General features: G+C 37.8%; 2 protein-coding genes across 4 annotated transcripts; both read left to right on the top strand.

Moving 5' to 3' along the window:
* The first annotated feature begins 1,109 nt into the window (after positions 1–1,109).
* LOC121799832 (CAAX prenyl protease 2-like) lies at positions 1,110–10,116 on the top strand. 3 transcript variants are annotated; one of them, XM_042199334.1, is made up of 10 exons: positions 1,230–1,364; positions 1,842–1,923; positions 7,159–7,218; positions 7,353–7,565; positions 7,886–7,972; positions 8,083–8,194; positions 8,469–8,540; positions 9,009–9,071; positions 9,167–9,244; positions 9,793–10,116. In XM_042199334.1, the coding sequence occupies exons 2-10, from the start codon at positions 1,903–1,905 to the stop codon at positions 9,924–9,926; spliced, it is 840 nt and encodes a 279-aa protein (XP_042055268.1). In that variant the 5' UTR covers positions 1,230–1,364; positions 1,842–1,902; the 3' UTR covers positions 9,927–10,116. The 3 variants fall into 3 exon arrangements, with proteins under 3 accessions (XP_042055266.1, XP_042055267.1, XP_042055268.1); XM_042199332.1 differs by lacking the exon at positions 1,842–1,923 and having other exon boundaries at positions 1,110–1,364; XM_042199333.1 differs by lacking the exons at positions 1,842–1,923; positions 7,886–7,972 and having other exon boundaries at positions 1,110–1,364.
* Positions 10,117–10,752: 636 nt separating this feature from the next.
* On the top strand, positions 10,753–12,521 carry LOC121800805. The gene is made up of 2 exons (XM_042200309.1): positions 10,753–11,631; positions 11,880–12,521. Exons 1-2 carry the CDS (start codon positions 10,753–10,755, stop codon positions 12,519–12,521), a joined length of 1,521 nt encoding a protein of 506 aa, XP_042056243.1.
* Positions 12,522–12,951: the final 430 nt, after the last annotated feature.

The following is a 12,951-nucleotide window of genomic DNA, read 5'->3' as shown; positions in this document are numbered from 1 at the left end:
AACTTAATTGTTATAAAGATTAGTATAATTTGATTGTACAAATGAAAATAGATAGACGTGAAAAATGTTAAATGTATATAAAAATAAATTAAAATTACAAATACCAACAAAATAATAAATATATCCTAATGTATAAAATATAAGCATCTCTAATTATTTTGATTGTTATACAATGGTGGGGCCCTTGTGCTCGTCCTTGCGAAAGAGCACGGATGTGGTTGTTGTGCTCTTGCCTAAGAGCAGGGAATAAAAGTGGGGCCGGGCCCACATCCGTGCTTGTTGGCAAGAGCACGGATGTGGATGCTCTTATTTATTGAATATTGCAGTCTCACCACAACAATATTGCAGTTTACCACGACAACAATATCTAATACATTGGACTGCAATATCAAATACGCTAGACTGCAATATATAAATTGCAGTGTAGCATTTATACTATTGCAGTGTAGCGTTTATAATATTGCAGGATACGTGATATCACAGTGTCACTTTAAAAGGTGTTATCATTTTAACGCATCCTCTATGTCTATATATTTATTTGCATGATAAGAATTTTATATAAAATGTACTCGGTAGTATGTTGAGATGGTTTAGTTTAAATTGATTATAATGTTTCTTTAATTATCCTGAATTAAATTAATGTTGTAATAGTTAATTGGATTCGTATTTTATAGAAGACATGATTGTATCTATTTTGTCAAGATAACTTTAATGATGTTCTATAATTCTACAGGTAACGTTTATAAAAAAGTTTTCAAATTCTATGAGTGATACCTCTTTTGTTCAATTCTTCAGTATGATAGATTTTTATCTCCTGTGAATAAATATTGGAACAGTATAATATTTTTTTTTATAATTTTCATATAATGATAATTTTTCTAATTTTATTTAATTAATTTACAATAAAAACTACTAATATTTTAAAAATATCTTAGTATGGTATAATAGTTTAAGTTACTTTGTTCAATATTATACAGGCCCAATGAGATGGATACTTGTGAATTTAGCCCGAATAGAAGAAATCTTGGTAAAATTGTGGCCCAAAAGTTATAGTCTTTGTCTACAAGTCAACTCAAAGTCAATGTTAACTATTCCCGCAATTGCTTTTTACGTGTTTTTGAATAAAAATTTAATCAACTAAAATTAAAATGGAACCCCAAGATGCCGGCGCCGGCGCTACCAAGACGGCGGCCGTGGCCGCGTGCATCGGCATGGCTGTGTTCTACGTTGCAATTCTCTATTCCCCAACTCTGATTCTTCGATTTCCCCCGCCTGATTCCTCTAATTCCTTCCTCAAACGACGTTTCATATGCGCTGCCGTGTCTTCAATCGTCTCAATGATCGTTTCCATCCTCATGCTCCCCGTAAGACTTCTTTCTCTACTCCACATTTTGTATCTGATCCCATTTTCTGTGTAATTTTTGCTTGGATCGACTAGTTTTCAATCTCCCCAATTTTCTATTTGGAGTGGTAAGTTTGCTTTGCATCATGGGAACTGAATAAAATACTGGCAGTAGCAACTAATTTGCTGAAAAATTGAATATAAGGAGTTTTTTTTCCTGGATGTTTTTCGTTTTAAATGTTGCGCTTTTATATCAATTTTGACTTCGAATTTGCAGTAGTGGATTTTCTATTCTTAATTGAGGCTTCAATCAGTTTTTGACATTTAAAAGGAAGGAAATGTGTAGAAATGTAAATAAGTATGGCGCTCTTGTCTTTTAGAACAGGAAGCTAATTAGTTATGAGCCAATGGTATCGCCTTTATTTCTTCCAAGCCGTGTTTTGCCTACTATATGAATTCATCTCTCAATGTCAGCTCTCTTTTGAATGTTGTATTTTAGGTGGATCCACATTGTGATCAGAAATGACTTTCAATTCAGCAGGTTTTCATGTTGATTAGTGATGTTATTTGATTTATACATGGTACGGATTACTCATACATGTGTTTCATGTTCTTTTCTTGGTTTGAGATTTTAAAACTTCTATAGATAGTTAGCATGTTCATCACTTTTGCTCTACTAATTCTCAGTAATATAATAACTTTTGCGTATGCTATAATTTGTTTGGAAAGATTGATATGGAATAGCACAACTGAAAGTCACTATAATGCCTTTTAATTAGTTGATCATAGATTCATGATGTAGTTTATGAACCATCAACTTCTTAGGCCGTTCTTGGTACGATGGAATGGAACGTGATTTCGACTTCCATTCTATTCATTTGCTTGGTACGATGGATTGAATGTAATGAAAATGCAAAGGAAATGTCATTCATTCCTATCTTCGTTCCATTCTTACCTTCATTCCTTTCCACCCTCATTTCATTCCACCATACCAAGAAGGGCTTTAGCTATTCATGGATCATCCATTCCTAACCATTCGAGAATTTTCTCAAACTATCTGTGTTAGATCAGCACACAAGGCTCACACACTCTTTGAATATTCACACACACTCGGTTATGAACTCACACACAGAGCACACACTAATCTTGATGAAGAGAGGAGAGATTTCTTGGAGAAAAGGAATTCTCTTTATTGATTGATTTCTAACTACAAGAATACAAGTAAACCGAGCTACTTAAAGCTCATACAATTGTGGTAACTGCCACTAACAGAAAAGAATCAAGAAACAAGAAACAAGAGCTTCCAACGGCTCTTTGCTAACAAACTAACTAACTCCAACGGCTAGTTCCTACTTGCTTCTTCCTTTCCTCTTTAGCTTTTAATTCTTCATACTTAGAAGCTGAATGTGAACTCATTTCTTACAATTCTCCACCTGAGTACACACATCAGTTCTTGCAACAAACCTTGATCAATTCTTTGCAATGATCAAACTTGTCTCTTCCCAGAGACTTAGTGAGTAAGCATATCAGCTGGATTGTGCAAAGTATCAATCTTGACCACCTTTACTCTTCCCCTTTCAATCTCATCTCTAATGAAATGTAGCCTAACATCTATATGCTTGCATCTTTCATGAAAATACTGATGCTTAGCCAAGCACATAGCTGAACTGCAATCACAATGCACCACCATGGTTTTCTGATCAAAACCAAAATCTGATATCACACCCTGAATCCACTCTAAATCTAGAAGCTTTCTTGCACAGTTGCTGTGAGAGCCATGTATTCAGCTTCTGTGGTTGATAGAGCAACAACACTCTATAACCCAGACTTCCAACTGACCACAGTTCCAAACATGGTGAAGAAATAACCAGTTTGGGACTTCCTATTATCCAAATTTGTAGCATAATCTGCATCACAGTAGCCCACCACTACCTCCTCGCTCACCTTATCACAGCCATTGAACACAATTCCCCAGCTACTAGTGCACTTCATGTACCTCAGAATCCACTTAAGAGCATTCCAATGCTCTTTCTCAGGATCAGCCATGTATCTGCTAGTAATTGAAATAGCATGGGCCAAGTCTGGCCTTGTACAGATCATAGTGTACATAATGCTCCCAACCACACTAGCATAAGGGATAGACTCCATCTCATGTGCTTCTTGCTTAGACTTAGGAGCCTGCTCGTTAGATAGCTTAAAACTCTGTGACAAAGGTGTTGAAGCAGCTTTAGTGTTGTCCATATTGAACCTTTTTAGAACTTTCTCAATGTAGTCAGTTTGTAGCAGCCACAGCCTTTTACAGCTTCTGTCTAGCTGAATATTAATTCCCATGATCTTCCTTGCTTCACCCAGATCCTTCATTTCAAAGCTAGACTTCAAATCTTCCTTGACTTTCAGTATCTCAGCCATAGATGGTCCAGCAAGGAGCATATCATCTACATAAAGCAATAGATAAGCAACTGGTGTACTGCCTTTCTTCTTTATGTAAATGCAGTCATCAAATTTTGACCTTATAAAGCCAATTTTCCTCATCTGCTCATCAAACTTTCTATTCCACTGCCTGGACTTTGCTTGAGCCCATAAAGGCTCTTCTTCAACAATCTTCACATAACCCTCAGGCTGGTCCATGAAGATTGTTTCCTCAAGATCACCATTGAGGAAAGTTGTCTTTACATCAAGCTACTGTAATTCCCAATCAGACTGATTCACCATAGCAAGCAAAATCCTAATAGAAGTGTGCTTCACAACAGGAGCAAACACCTCATTAAAATCCACACCTTTACTGTGTGAAGCCTCTAGCCACCAAACGAGCTTTGAACTTGATTCTATCTTTATCAGTTGTTTCAACCTTCTTTTTAAACACCCATTTGCAGCTTACTAATCTCCTTTCCTTCCCGTCAGATTTTAGCTGAGATTTATCCACCAAAATCGAAGTTTTATTCTTGAGTAAAAAGACTCAATCTCTTCACTCGTAGCTTCTATCCACTTGTCTCGGTCTTTACTTCTCATTGCTTCCTTATAAGTTAGAGGATCAGCAAGCTCTATGTTCTTAGCAGCACACAGAGCATAATAGACCACATCAGTGAATTTTTTAGGAGGCTTTGCATTTCTTCTTCCTCTATCTCTAGCAATTTGATATTCTCTGACTGTAGTTTCTGTACTGCCTCCACCTTGATTGGAAGCATCATCAATTTCTGGCTCAGATTCACTCTCTGAGTCACCAACTCTACCTGCACACCTTGGCTCAATCCTACCGACTCCACCTTGAAGAAGTCACTGTCAGCTTCATCAGAGTTCTTACTTTCTCTTAAGTAAGGCATTTGATTTTCAACAAACACCGCATCCCTACTGATGATTACTGATGATTATCTTCTGCTTTCTAGGTTCAATACACCAGAGCCTATACCCCTTAACACCTTTTTGATAGCCCAGCATGATACACTTTAGAGCTCTAGCTTCAAGCTTGCTTTGCCTACCATGGGCATAGGCTGCACACCCAAACACCTTGTACTTTGAGTAGTCACTATGAGCTCCATACCACATATAATCTGGAGTCTCATATTTTAAGGATGTAGCAGGGCACTTATTGATCAAATAGGCAGTTGTATACACTGCCTCACCCCAGACCAGAACTTGCTGCTCAATCCAGAACCAAGAAGCAGGTATCTTACTCTCTCAAGTATTGTTCTATTCATCCTCTCTGCAACCCCATTTTGTTGGGGGTTGCAAGGGACTGTCCTATGCCTCTTCATATCCTTCTCTTTGCAAAAATAGATCAAACTCAGTAGAAAGGTACTCTAGCCCATTATCAGTTCTAAGGCATTTCACACTCCTGCCTTTCTCTAACTCCACTTCCTTGCACCACACCTTGAACTTAGAAAATGTTTCTGACTTGTCTCTTAAGATACAAACCCAAAGCTTTCTAGTATAATCATCAATAATAGACAAGTAGTATCTCCCTCCACCAACAGAATTGATAGGTGAGGGACCCCATAGATCACTGTGTATGTAGTCAAGAGGTGCTGAAGAAGAATGAATACCTGTAGGATAGGGAGCCTTCTTTGCCTTTCCAAGAATGCATTGCTCACACGGATCCAATCTGCTGCTGCTGACATCTCCAGGGATCAAACCTTTTTTTACTAGCTCTTTCATGCTGCCTTGGATGGCCCAATCTTATGTGCCATAGCTTCATGTTCTCAGTAGATATGGAATAGCTTTCTCCATCAACAGCTTCAGCATTTAGGTAGTAGAGTGTATGATCTCTTTCAGCCACCATCACTACTTGATTCCCTAACTGCACTAGAATCTTTCCCTGACTCATCAAGATATTGAATTCCTTATACTCCAGCATCCCCAAAGAGATCAGATTCCTCTTAACTTCAGGAATAAATCTCACTTCTGTCAAAATCTTTATGGAACCATCTTGAAGCCTCAGCTTAACCTTTTCAACTCCTCTGATTTTGCTGATGTGATTGTTGCCTAGGAGGACTGTTCCATCTATCTCCTTGAAATCATGGAACCAGCTCCTATTGGGGCACATGTGAAAAGTGCACCCCTGAGTCCATGATCCATCTCTGACTAACTCCACTTTCTAACACATTCAGAAGTTGGGCTGGTGGATCAACACCCTCTACACAATCAGAGGTGTTCTGCCCTTTGCCCCCTCAGAGGCTTGCTTCCTCTTCCATGCAAAGCAATCTTTCTTTAGATGCTCAAGTTTCTTGCACCAGTGGCATGAACTGGTTTCTTTTGGATTATCAGAGGTGGACCCCTTAGAATTTTCTTCATACTTCTTTTGAACTTAGGCTTCTTGAACTTCTTCACATTTAGAGCCTCTGGAGCTGCTTGTAGATCAGCTCCTTTGCTGGTGTTTCTCTGAAGCTCTTTAGCCATCAGAGCTGAATAAACCTCTGTATAAGTGATAGGCTTGTCTCTGCCATAGATGATGGAATCACTCAATTGATCATAAGAACTAGGCAAGGCATTGAGTGTCAAGATAGCCTTATCTTCATAAAAAATCTTGACATCCACTTAGCCAAGATCATCAATAATCTTGTTGAACTCCTCCAGTTGCTCTATAATGGATCTGTCAGAAGCAAAGCTGTAGGAGTAGAGCCTCTTCTTCATATAAAGTCTATTTGCCAGAGACTTAGCCAAATAGACTTCATCTAATTTCTCCAGAATCTCCATTGCTGCTTTGGCTTCTTGCACATCTCTCAGAACCTTGTCTCCCAAGCACAAGATGACTGCACTATGGGCCTTGAGCTGCATCTCATGAAACTTGGCTTGAGTTTTTTCATCAAAAACTGGAGCTTTCCCTTTCTCACTCGGAGGAGCAAGAACTGTTGCCATCTCTGAACTTCTGCAAATCAGCCTCAAATTCCCACCAGAACGGCGCCACTTGTTAGATCAGCACACAAAGCTCACACACTCTTTGAATATTCACACACACTCGGTTATGAACTCACACACAGAGCACACACTAATCTTGATGAAGAGAGGAGAGATTTTTTGGAGAAAATGAATTCTCTTTATTGATTGATTTCTAGCTACAAGAATACAAGTAAACCGAGCTACTTAAAGCTCATACAATTGTGGTAACTGCCACTAACAGAAAAGAATCAAGAAACAAGAAACAAGAGCTTCCAACGGCTCTTTGCTAACAAACTAACTAACTCCAACGGCTAGTTCCTACTTGCTTCTTCCTTTCCTCTCTTTAGCTTTTAATTCTTCATGCTTAGAAGCTGAATGTGAACTCATTTCTTACAATCTGTTTCTTATTTATGTATCTTATACCTATTATTTTCTGCTACTAGATAACAAGATGGGATGCATCAAGTCTGCTTGGTGTTTATGGCATCAGAACGGATCACATTGTGAGTATGAGAAAGTGTTATTCTGAAATTGCACAGGCCATTAAATTTGAATATAGCATTATTGTCTTGTTACATTTGATTTTGCAGATTGAAAAGGGTGACTGATTGCTCAATGCAATTTTCTGTATTAACAGTGGCAAGCTCTGGCCTACCCGCTTTTGCTGACTGCCTTCATGTACTCTGGTTCCTTTGCCTTGAAGTTTTTATCTATGCTTCAAACTAGCAGAGAATATTTTGAGAGTGGTGGAGATCTTTCAGTTGCATGTATTAAGAGCATTTTCTTGAGGATAATTGATTGGGCAGTTTCAACAGCTTCCTGCATGTCATCATGGCGTAACTATTTTGTGGTTAGTTCTTGGTTACCTTATTTCTATGTCCTAACTGCATTCAATGCAACCCTTTTTATTTTGTTATGGCAGATTATATGATTGATTTCTCCTGACTCTTGAGATATTCTATACTAGTCCTGGGAGGCAATCAGTGCATGTTACATCTTAACTTTTGATCCTTAAATGAGGTTTTAGGGGAGATATGACATTACAAAAACTAAGGGATTCTACGCCAACTCGAGTTTGGAAGTTTTCATACTTTTAGGATTGGTAATTATTAGGTAGGCAGAAATGTGTTCGATACTCTGCACTCATTTGATATTGTCAATTTTCATCAGCATTATACTGCCCTGTTTAGTGGTGGGTGGTTTAGCAAACATACAAGATTGAACCAAAGTCTCTTGCCCATACATCTGGACTCCCAGGTTTTAGTTGTCACATATTACGGATAATTACAGCCTGTCTTTTATGATTCTTGTTTGTAAAGATTTTACTTTCAAATTTTCTTTGATCAGTCTCTCATTTTTTTGAACAGGCTCCACTTACAGAAGAGTTGGTATTCAGAGCTTGTATGATCCCTTTGCTTCTGTGTGGAGGATTCAGTACTTACACTGTTATATTTATATGTCCAGTATTTTTCAGTTTAGGTAAGTAGGATATAAAATACCACATATTTTTTCATTTGTAGCAACTCTAAAGCCTAATACCATATGTGTCATCGTTATAAACAAATAAATGACTTCACTGTGAGTGTGCATGCAGTTTATTTTAGCTTAAATTTGTGTTATTTTTTGCATCTTTCCCTTTCTTAGTTTCAGGCCCCTCCACTAAAAACATTTGCTATAGACATGGCTAGATTTAAATATTGCTATCTATAGCTGAAGATTAATCAGATAGATTGTATTATTTGTTTTATTGCAGCTCATCTGAACCACTTATTGGAGTTTTATTTCCAAAGGAACTACAGCTTTCTCAAAGCCTGTCAAGTTGTAGGTATTGTTTGCTTCCTCTTTCAGCTGATCCCTGATGGTATAGTGCTTGATCATGTGGAATTTATCATCATGTTCTAATTCGTTTATGTACTCCTAGTTAGCTAGATGCTACATCAGCTTCTTTAAATTTGTTTATCTTATCATTAAGTAAATTTTCAGTGCTGAGGGTGAGTCATTCTTCAAGTTGAACTAAGATGGCTCTTAGTGATGTAATAAGTATAGTACTCCCTCCGTCCCATTAAATATGAAACAGTTGGGAATCGGCACGGGATTTTATGCAGTGTTGTTTTGTGAGTTAATGAAGAGGGAATTAAGTAAGAGAGATGAAAAAGTAGAGAAAGAGATAGAGTTGTTTCCATTTTAGGAAACGTTTCATTTTTAATAGGACAACCCAAAAAGGAAAACGTTTCATTTTTAATGGGACTAAGGGAGTACATTTTAACCTATAGTGTATATGACTTGTTTTCAGGTTTCCAGTTGGTATACACTGTCATTTTCGGGGCATATGCGTCATTTCTTCTCATTCGTACCGGTGGGTGAATTCTTCATATCCATGCTTCACTAGATTTTTATTTCATTTTTTTATTTAGTACATATGTTGATGCTTTTGAACACTGTTAATTGCAGGGCATTTAACTGCTCCATTAGTTGCTCATATGTTTTGCAACTTCATGGGCTTACCTGTGATACTCTCTGGGAGATCTGGTAACTAATCTCTCCTCCATTTTTGATTAATCAAACATTGAATCTCCCCCTCTCAATCAGGAAAAGGGAACACTAAATTTCATACTAGTATTTATTATGAAAAAGGATTTTTTGTTGGGGGTGGGGGGATCTGATGACTCAGATTTTTGCTTCTTGAACTTGTGTGCTTTAAACTTCAAATTGTTACCTTACACGGTTACACCTACGTGTATGATTCTCGAGACTTTTACCCCTCGTTGAACTGCTGGTGCTATAAGTAGAAAGATTCTGACTAGTTGGGCAAACATTACATGTGGATATACGGAGTTGTAGGTGGAATGGACCGCTATTCGTTGCTGTTATTGGAGTCATGTTTCTTTAACAGATTAAAACAAGAATTAAGGTGTGTAATGATGTAGAGTAATTGTGTGAAATATTCATGGAAGACATTTTTAAGAGAGGTTTAAGGGGGTGTCACAGTTTCTGCTACTCGGGCAAGTTTATTCTTTCCCGTATATTTTGTCCTACTTATTTTTCATGGCGAGTTTCCTTTTATTGATGGTTTTCAGGAATGGTGAGTCTGGTATTTCTACTCGGGATGGTGAGTTTCAGCAAGATGCTTTTCCCTTTGACGAACCCGCATTTGTACAACAGCGAAACACACAGTTGCAGCTGTTGGCATAGATACTGCAGTTGGAGCTAACCCAGTTTTGCAACAAGCTGCAGTTTGTGTTGTGCCAAAGATTATCCAAGTTTGGTTGTAATTTACTCATTTACTAACATACTCCATATGAATGGTGTATTTATATTTCTGAATGTAATAGGAGTATTAAATTGATACATTGAGTGAGGATATTTTGAGTAAATTAATGAGAAATTTAGTCAAGAAGAAATGACGGCTGTACCATCCTTGCAGGGGTCGAATGATCAAAAACACATGATGACTTGTGCAAAAATTTACTCCCTCCGTCCCACATTTAGAGTAACAATTAGTTATGGCACGGGTTTTAAGAAATTGGTGGAGTGTGTATTTAATGAAGTGAGAAGGTAGAGTATGTAATAAATGAAGTGAGTAGGTGGAAAGTGAGATAGGTTGACTTTTTTTAGTTTAAAATTGTTTCTTCTTTCACTTTATTTAATTTTGGTTGTTTAAATAAGTTAGACTTATTATTTTTAATTTTACCCCTTGGTTACTCTATTTCCTTTACATAAAATTAAGATATGACAAAATTAAATTTTAAACTAAAATTTGAACAAGGAGCAATCCCCTAATTATCAGCCATCACATCAACACAAATTTGAAGAGGGAATTCATTCCATTTTCATTTACTCAAACCTCCAAATTAAGGAGGGAAAAATAATTTACAATCCCATGGAGGGAAAAATCCAAAATCAAAATAAAGGTAATCTACCTTTATAAATACATTCACTCCACATTTACACCAACAATTGCCAATTCCACCTACCTACACACCAACCAAGAGGTATTTATATGTAAATTCCCCTCAGAGCAATTTCATCATAGGGGAATGGAAATGGATCAAGATATGGAGCAACAGATGGAGCAGGAGAATATTCAGGATGCAGAACTGGAGCCAGGGCCGAGACAAGGCCTGAAGCTGAGCAGCCAAATGAAGAACCATATTGTACAGTTCCTACAACAGCAATGCCAAGCTGGAGCACTGCCACATGGTTCATTTCAAGAGGCAGCCAATAGATTCAAAGTGCACAGAATTACAGTGAGCCGATTATGGGGGATAGCCAAGCAGCAAATGTCAGATGGGCAGCCTGTTATCATGAGGGGCAGAACATCAGGATATAAAAAGAAAACAGGTAAAGTACATTTTGATGATGAAAAGTTCAAACAATTGTCTTTTCTTGAGAGATCTTGCTATAGAAAGCTTGCATGTAAAATGGGTGTTAGCAAGACAACAGTTGGTAGATGGGCAAAGAGTCACCTGATAAGGCCACATACAAATGCCATAAAACCAGCACTCACTGAAGCAAACAAAATCAGTAGAATGAGATGGTGTCTTACTCATATTCAGCCAGCTTTGGATGAAGGAAAGCTTCTTTATCATGCTATGCACAATACAGTTCATATTGATGAGAAATGGTTTTACATGACAAAAGCTGACAGATACTACCTGTTGCCGGATGAGGATGAGCCTTACAGGTCTTGCAACTCAAAAAGATTTATCACAAAGGTGATGTTCATGTGTGCTGTAAGTAGACCACAGTTTTGCACAGATGGTCAGACCATCTTTGATGGTAAAATAGGCATATTCCCATTCACAAAACAAGTTCCAGCCAAAAGGAAGTCCAAGAATAGGCCAAGAGGGACATTAGAGACTAAATCTATACCATCAGTTAACAAGGAAGCAATGAGAGAATGTCTCTTGAATCAGGTATGGATATTTTTATCCCCTCACCTGCCTATCAGACATTGATAATGTCATCATTTAGCATTTTTTACATTGATTCATTCATCAAAGGCTGCAATTTTGCAAATCAGATCCAACAAACCAATAAAAGGCTGCATTTTTGCAAATCAGAGCCTCCAAACCTTCAAAGGGGTGGCTAGGTTCACAAAAACACAACCTATAAGACATTGATACTGTCATCATTTTTACATTGATTCATTCATAATGCACAGATTATTCCAGCAATCAAGGCAAAGTGGCCAGCCAATGCAAGCAAGTATATCTATATCCAACAAGATAATGCCAAACCTCACCTAAGATCTTTTGACTCACAATTTGATGAGCTTGCAAGTTCAGATGGATTTAAGTTCCATCTAATCAGCCAACCAGCCAACTCCCCAGACACCAATGTATTGGACCTAGGCTTTTTTAGGGCCATTCAATCACTACAAGATGATAAAGTAGCAACCAACATAGATGAATTACTGGGTAATGTCTGGAGTTCTTTTGAGGAACTCACACCACAAACTCTGAACAATGTTTTTTTAACATTGCAAAGCTGCCTCAGTAAGATCCTTGAAGTGCATGGAGGCAACAACTACAAAATACCCCACTTGAACAAGGAAAGGCTGAGAAGAACAGTGGGGCTTCCTACATCCCTAGAAGTTGGGGAGAATTTGGTCAAAGAGAGCTTGGAGTATCTGCTACTACCTCAGAATGATGTGGGTGCCTCATATGACATAGGGCATCTAATGAATGTTTTCCAGCTCTATATAATCCACTTGGATCTTAGGGTTTACAGTATAAGCATCAAAGTAGTTTGGTGTTTAGGATGTAAACTTGTTTTTTTGGTTATAGCCTACATTTTGGGTTAGGTTTAATAGGCTGATTTCTGTGGAATGGTAACTAAGCCTGCTTGTAAATCTATAGACTACATTTTGTATGTATTCAAAGGCTATAATTTTGCAAATCAGAGCCTCCAAACCATCAAAGGGGTGGCTAGGTTCACAAAAAAACAACAAATACAGAGACATCATAGCTGAGCATGCATAACTCTCAGAAAAATATCATCACAGAGGAGCAACATTGCAAATCAGACCCAACAAACCAAACAAAGGCTGCAATTTTGCAAATCAGAGCCTCCAAACCATCAAAGGGGTGGCTAGGTTCACAAAAACACAACCAATACAGAGACATCATAGCTGAGCATGCATAACTCTCAGAAAAATATCATCACAGAGGAGCAACATTGCAAATCAGACCCAACAAACCAAACAAAGGCTGCAATTTTGCAAATCAGAGCCT

This window comes from Salvia splendens, chromosome 4 (assembly GCF_004379255.2).
Source record: "Salvia splendens isolate huo1 chromosome 4, SspV2, whole genome shotgun sequence".
In the NCBI taxonomy this organism is placed as follows: domain Eukaryota; kingdom Viridiplantae; phylum Streptophyta; class Magnoliopsida; order Lamiales; family Lamiaceae; genus Salvia; species Salvia splendens.
This window is presented reverse-complemented; position numbering and strand designations above follow the sequence as displayed.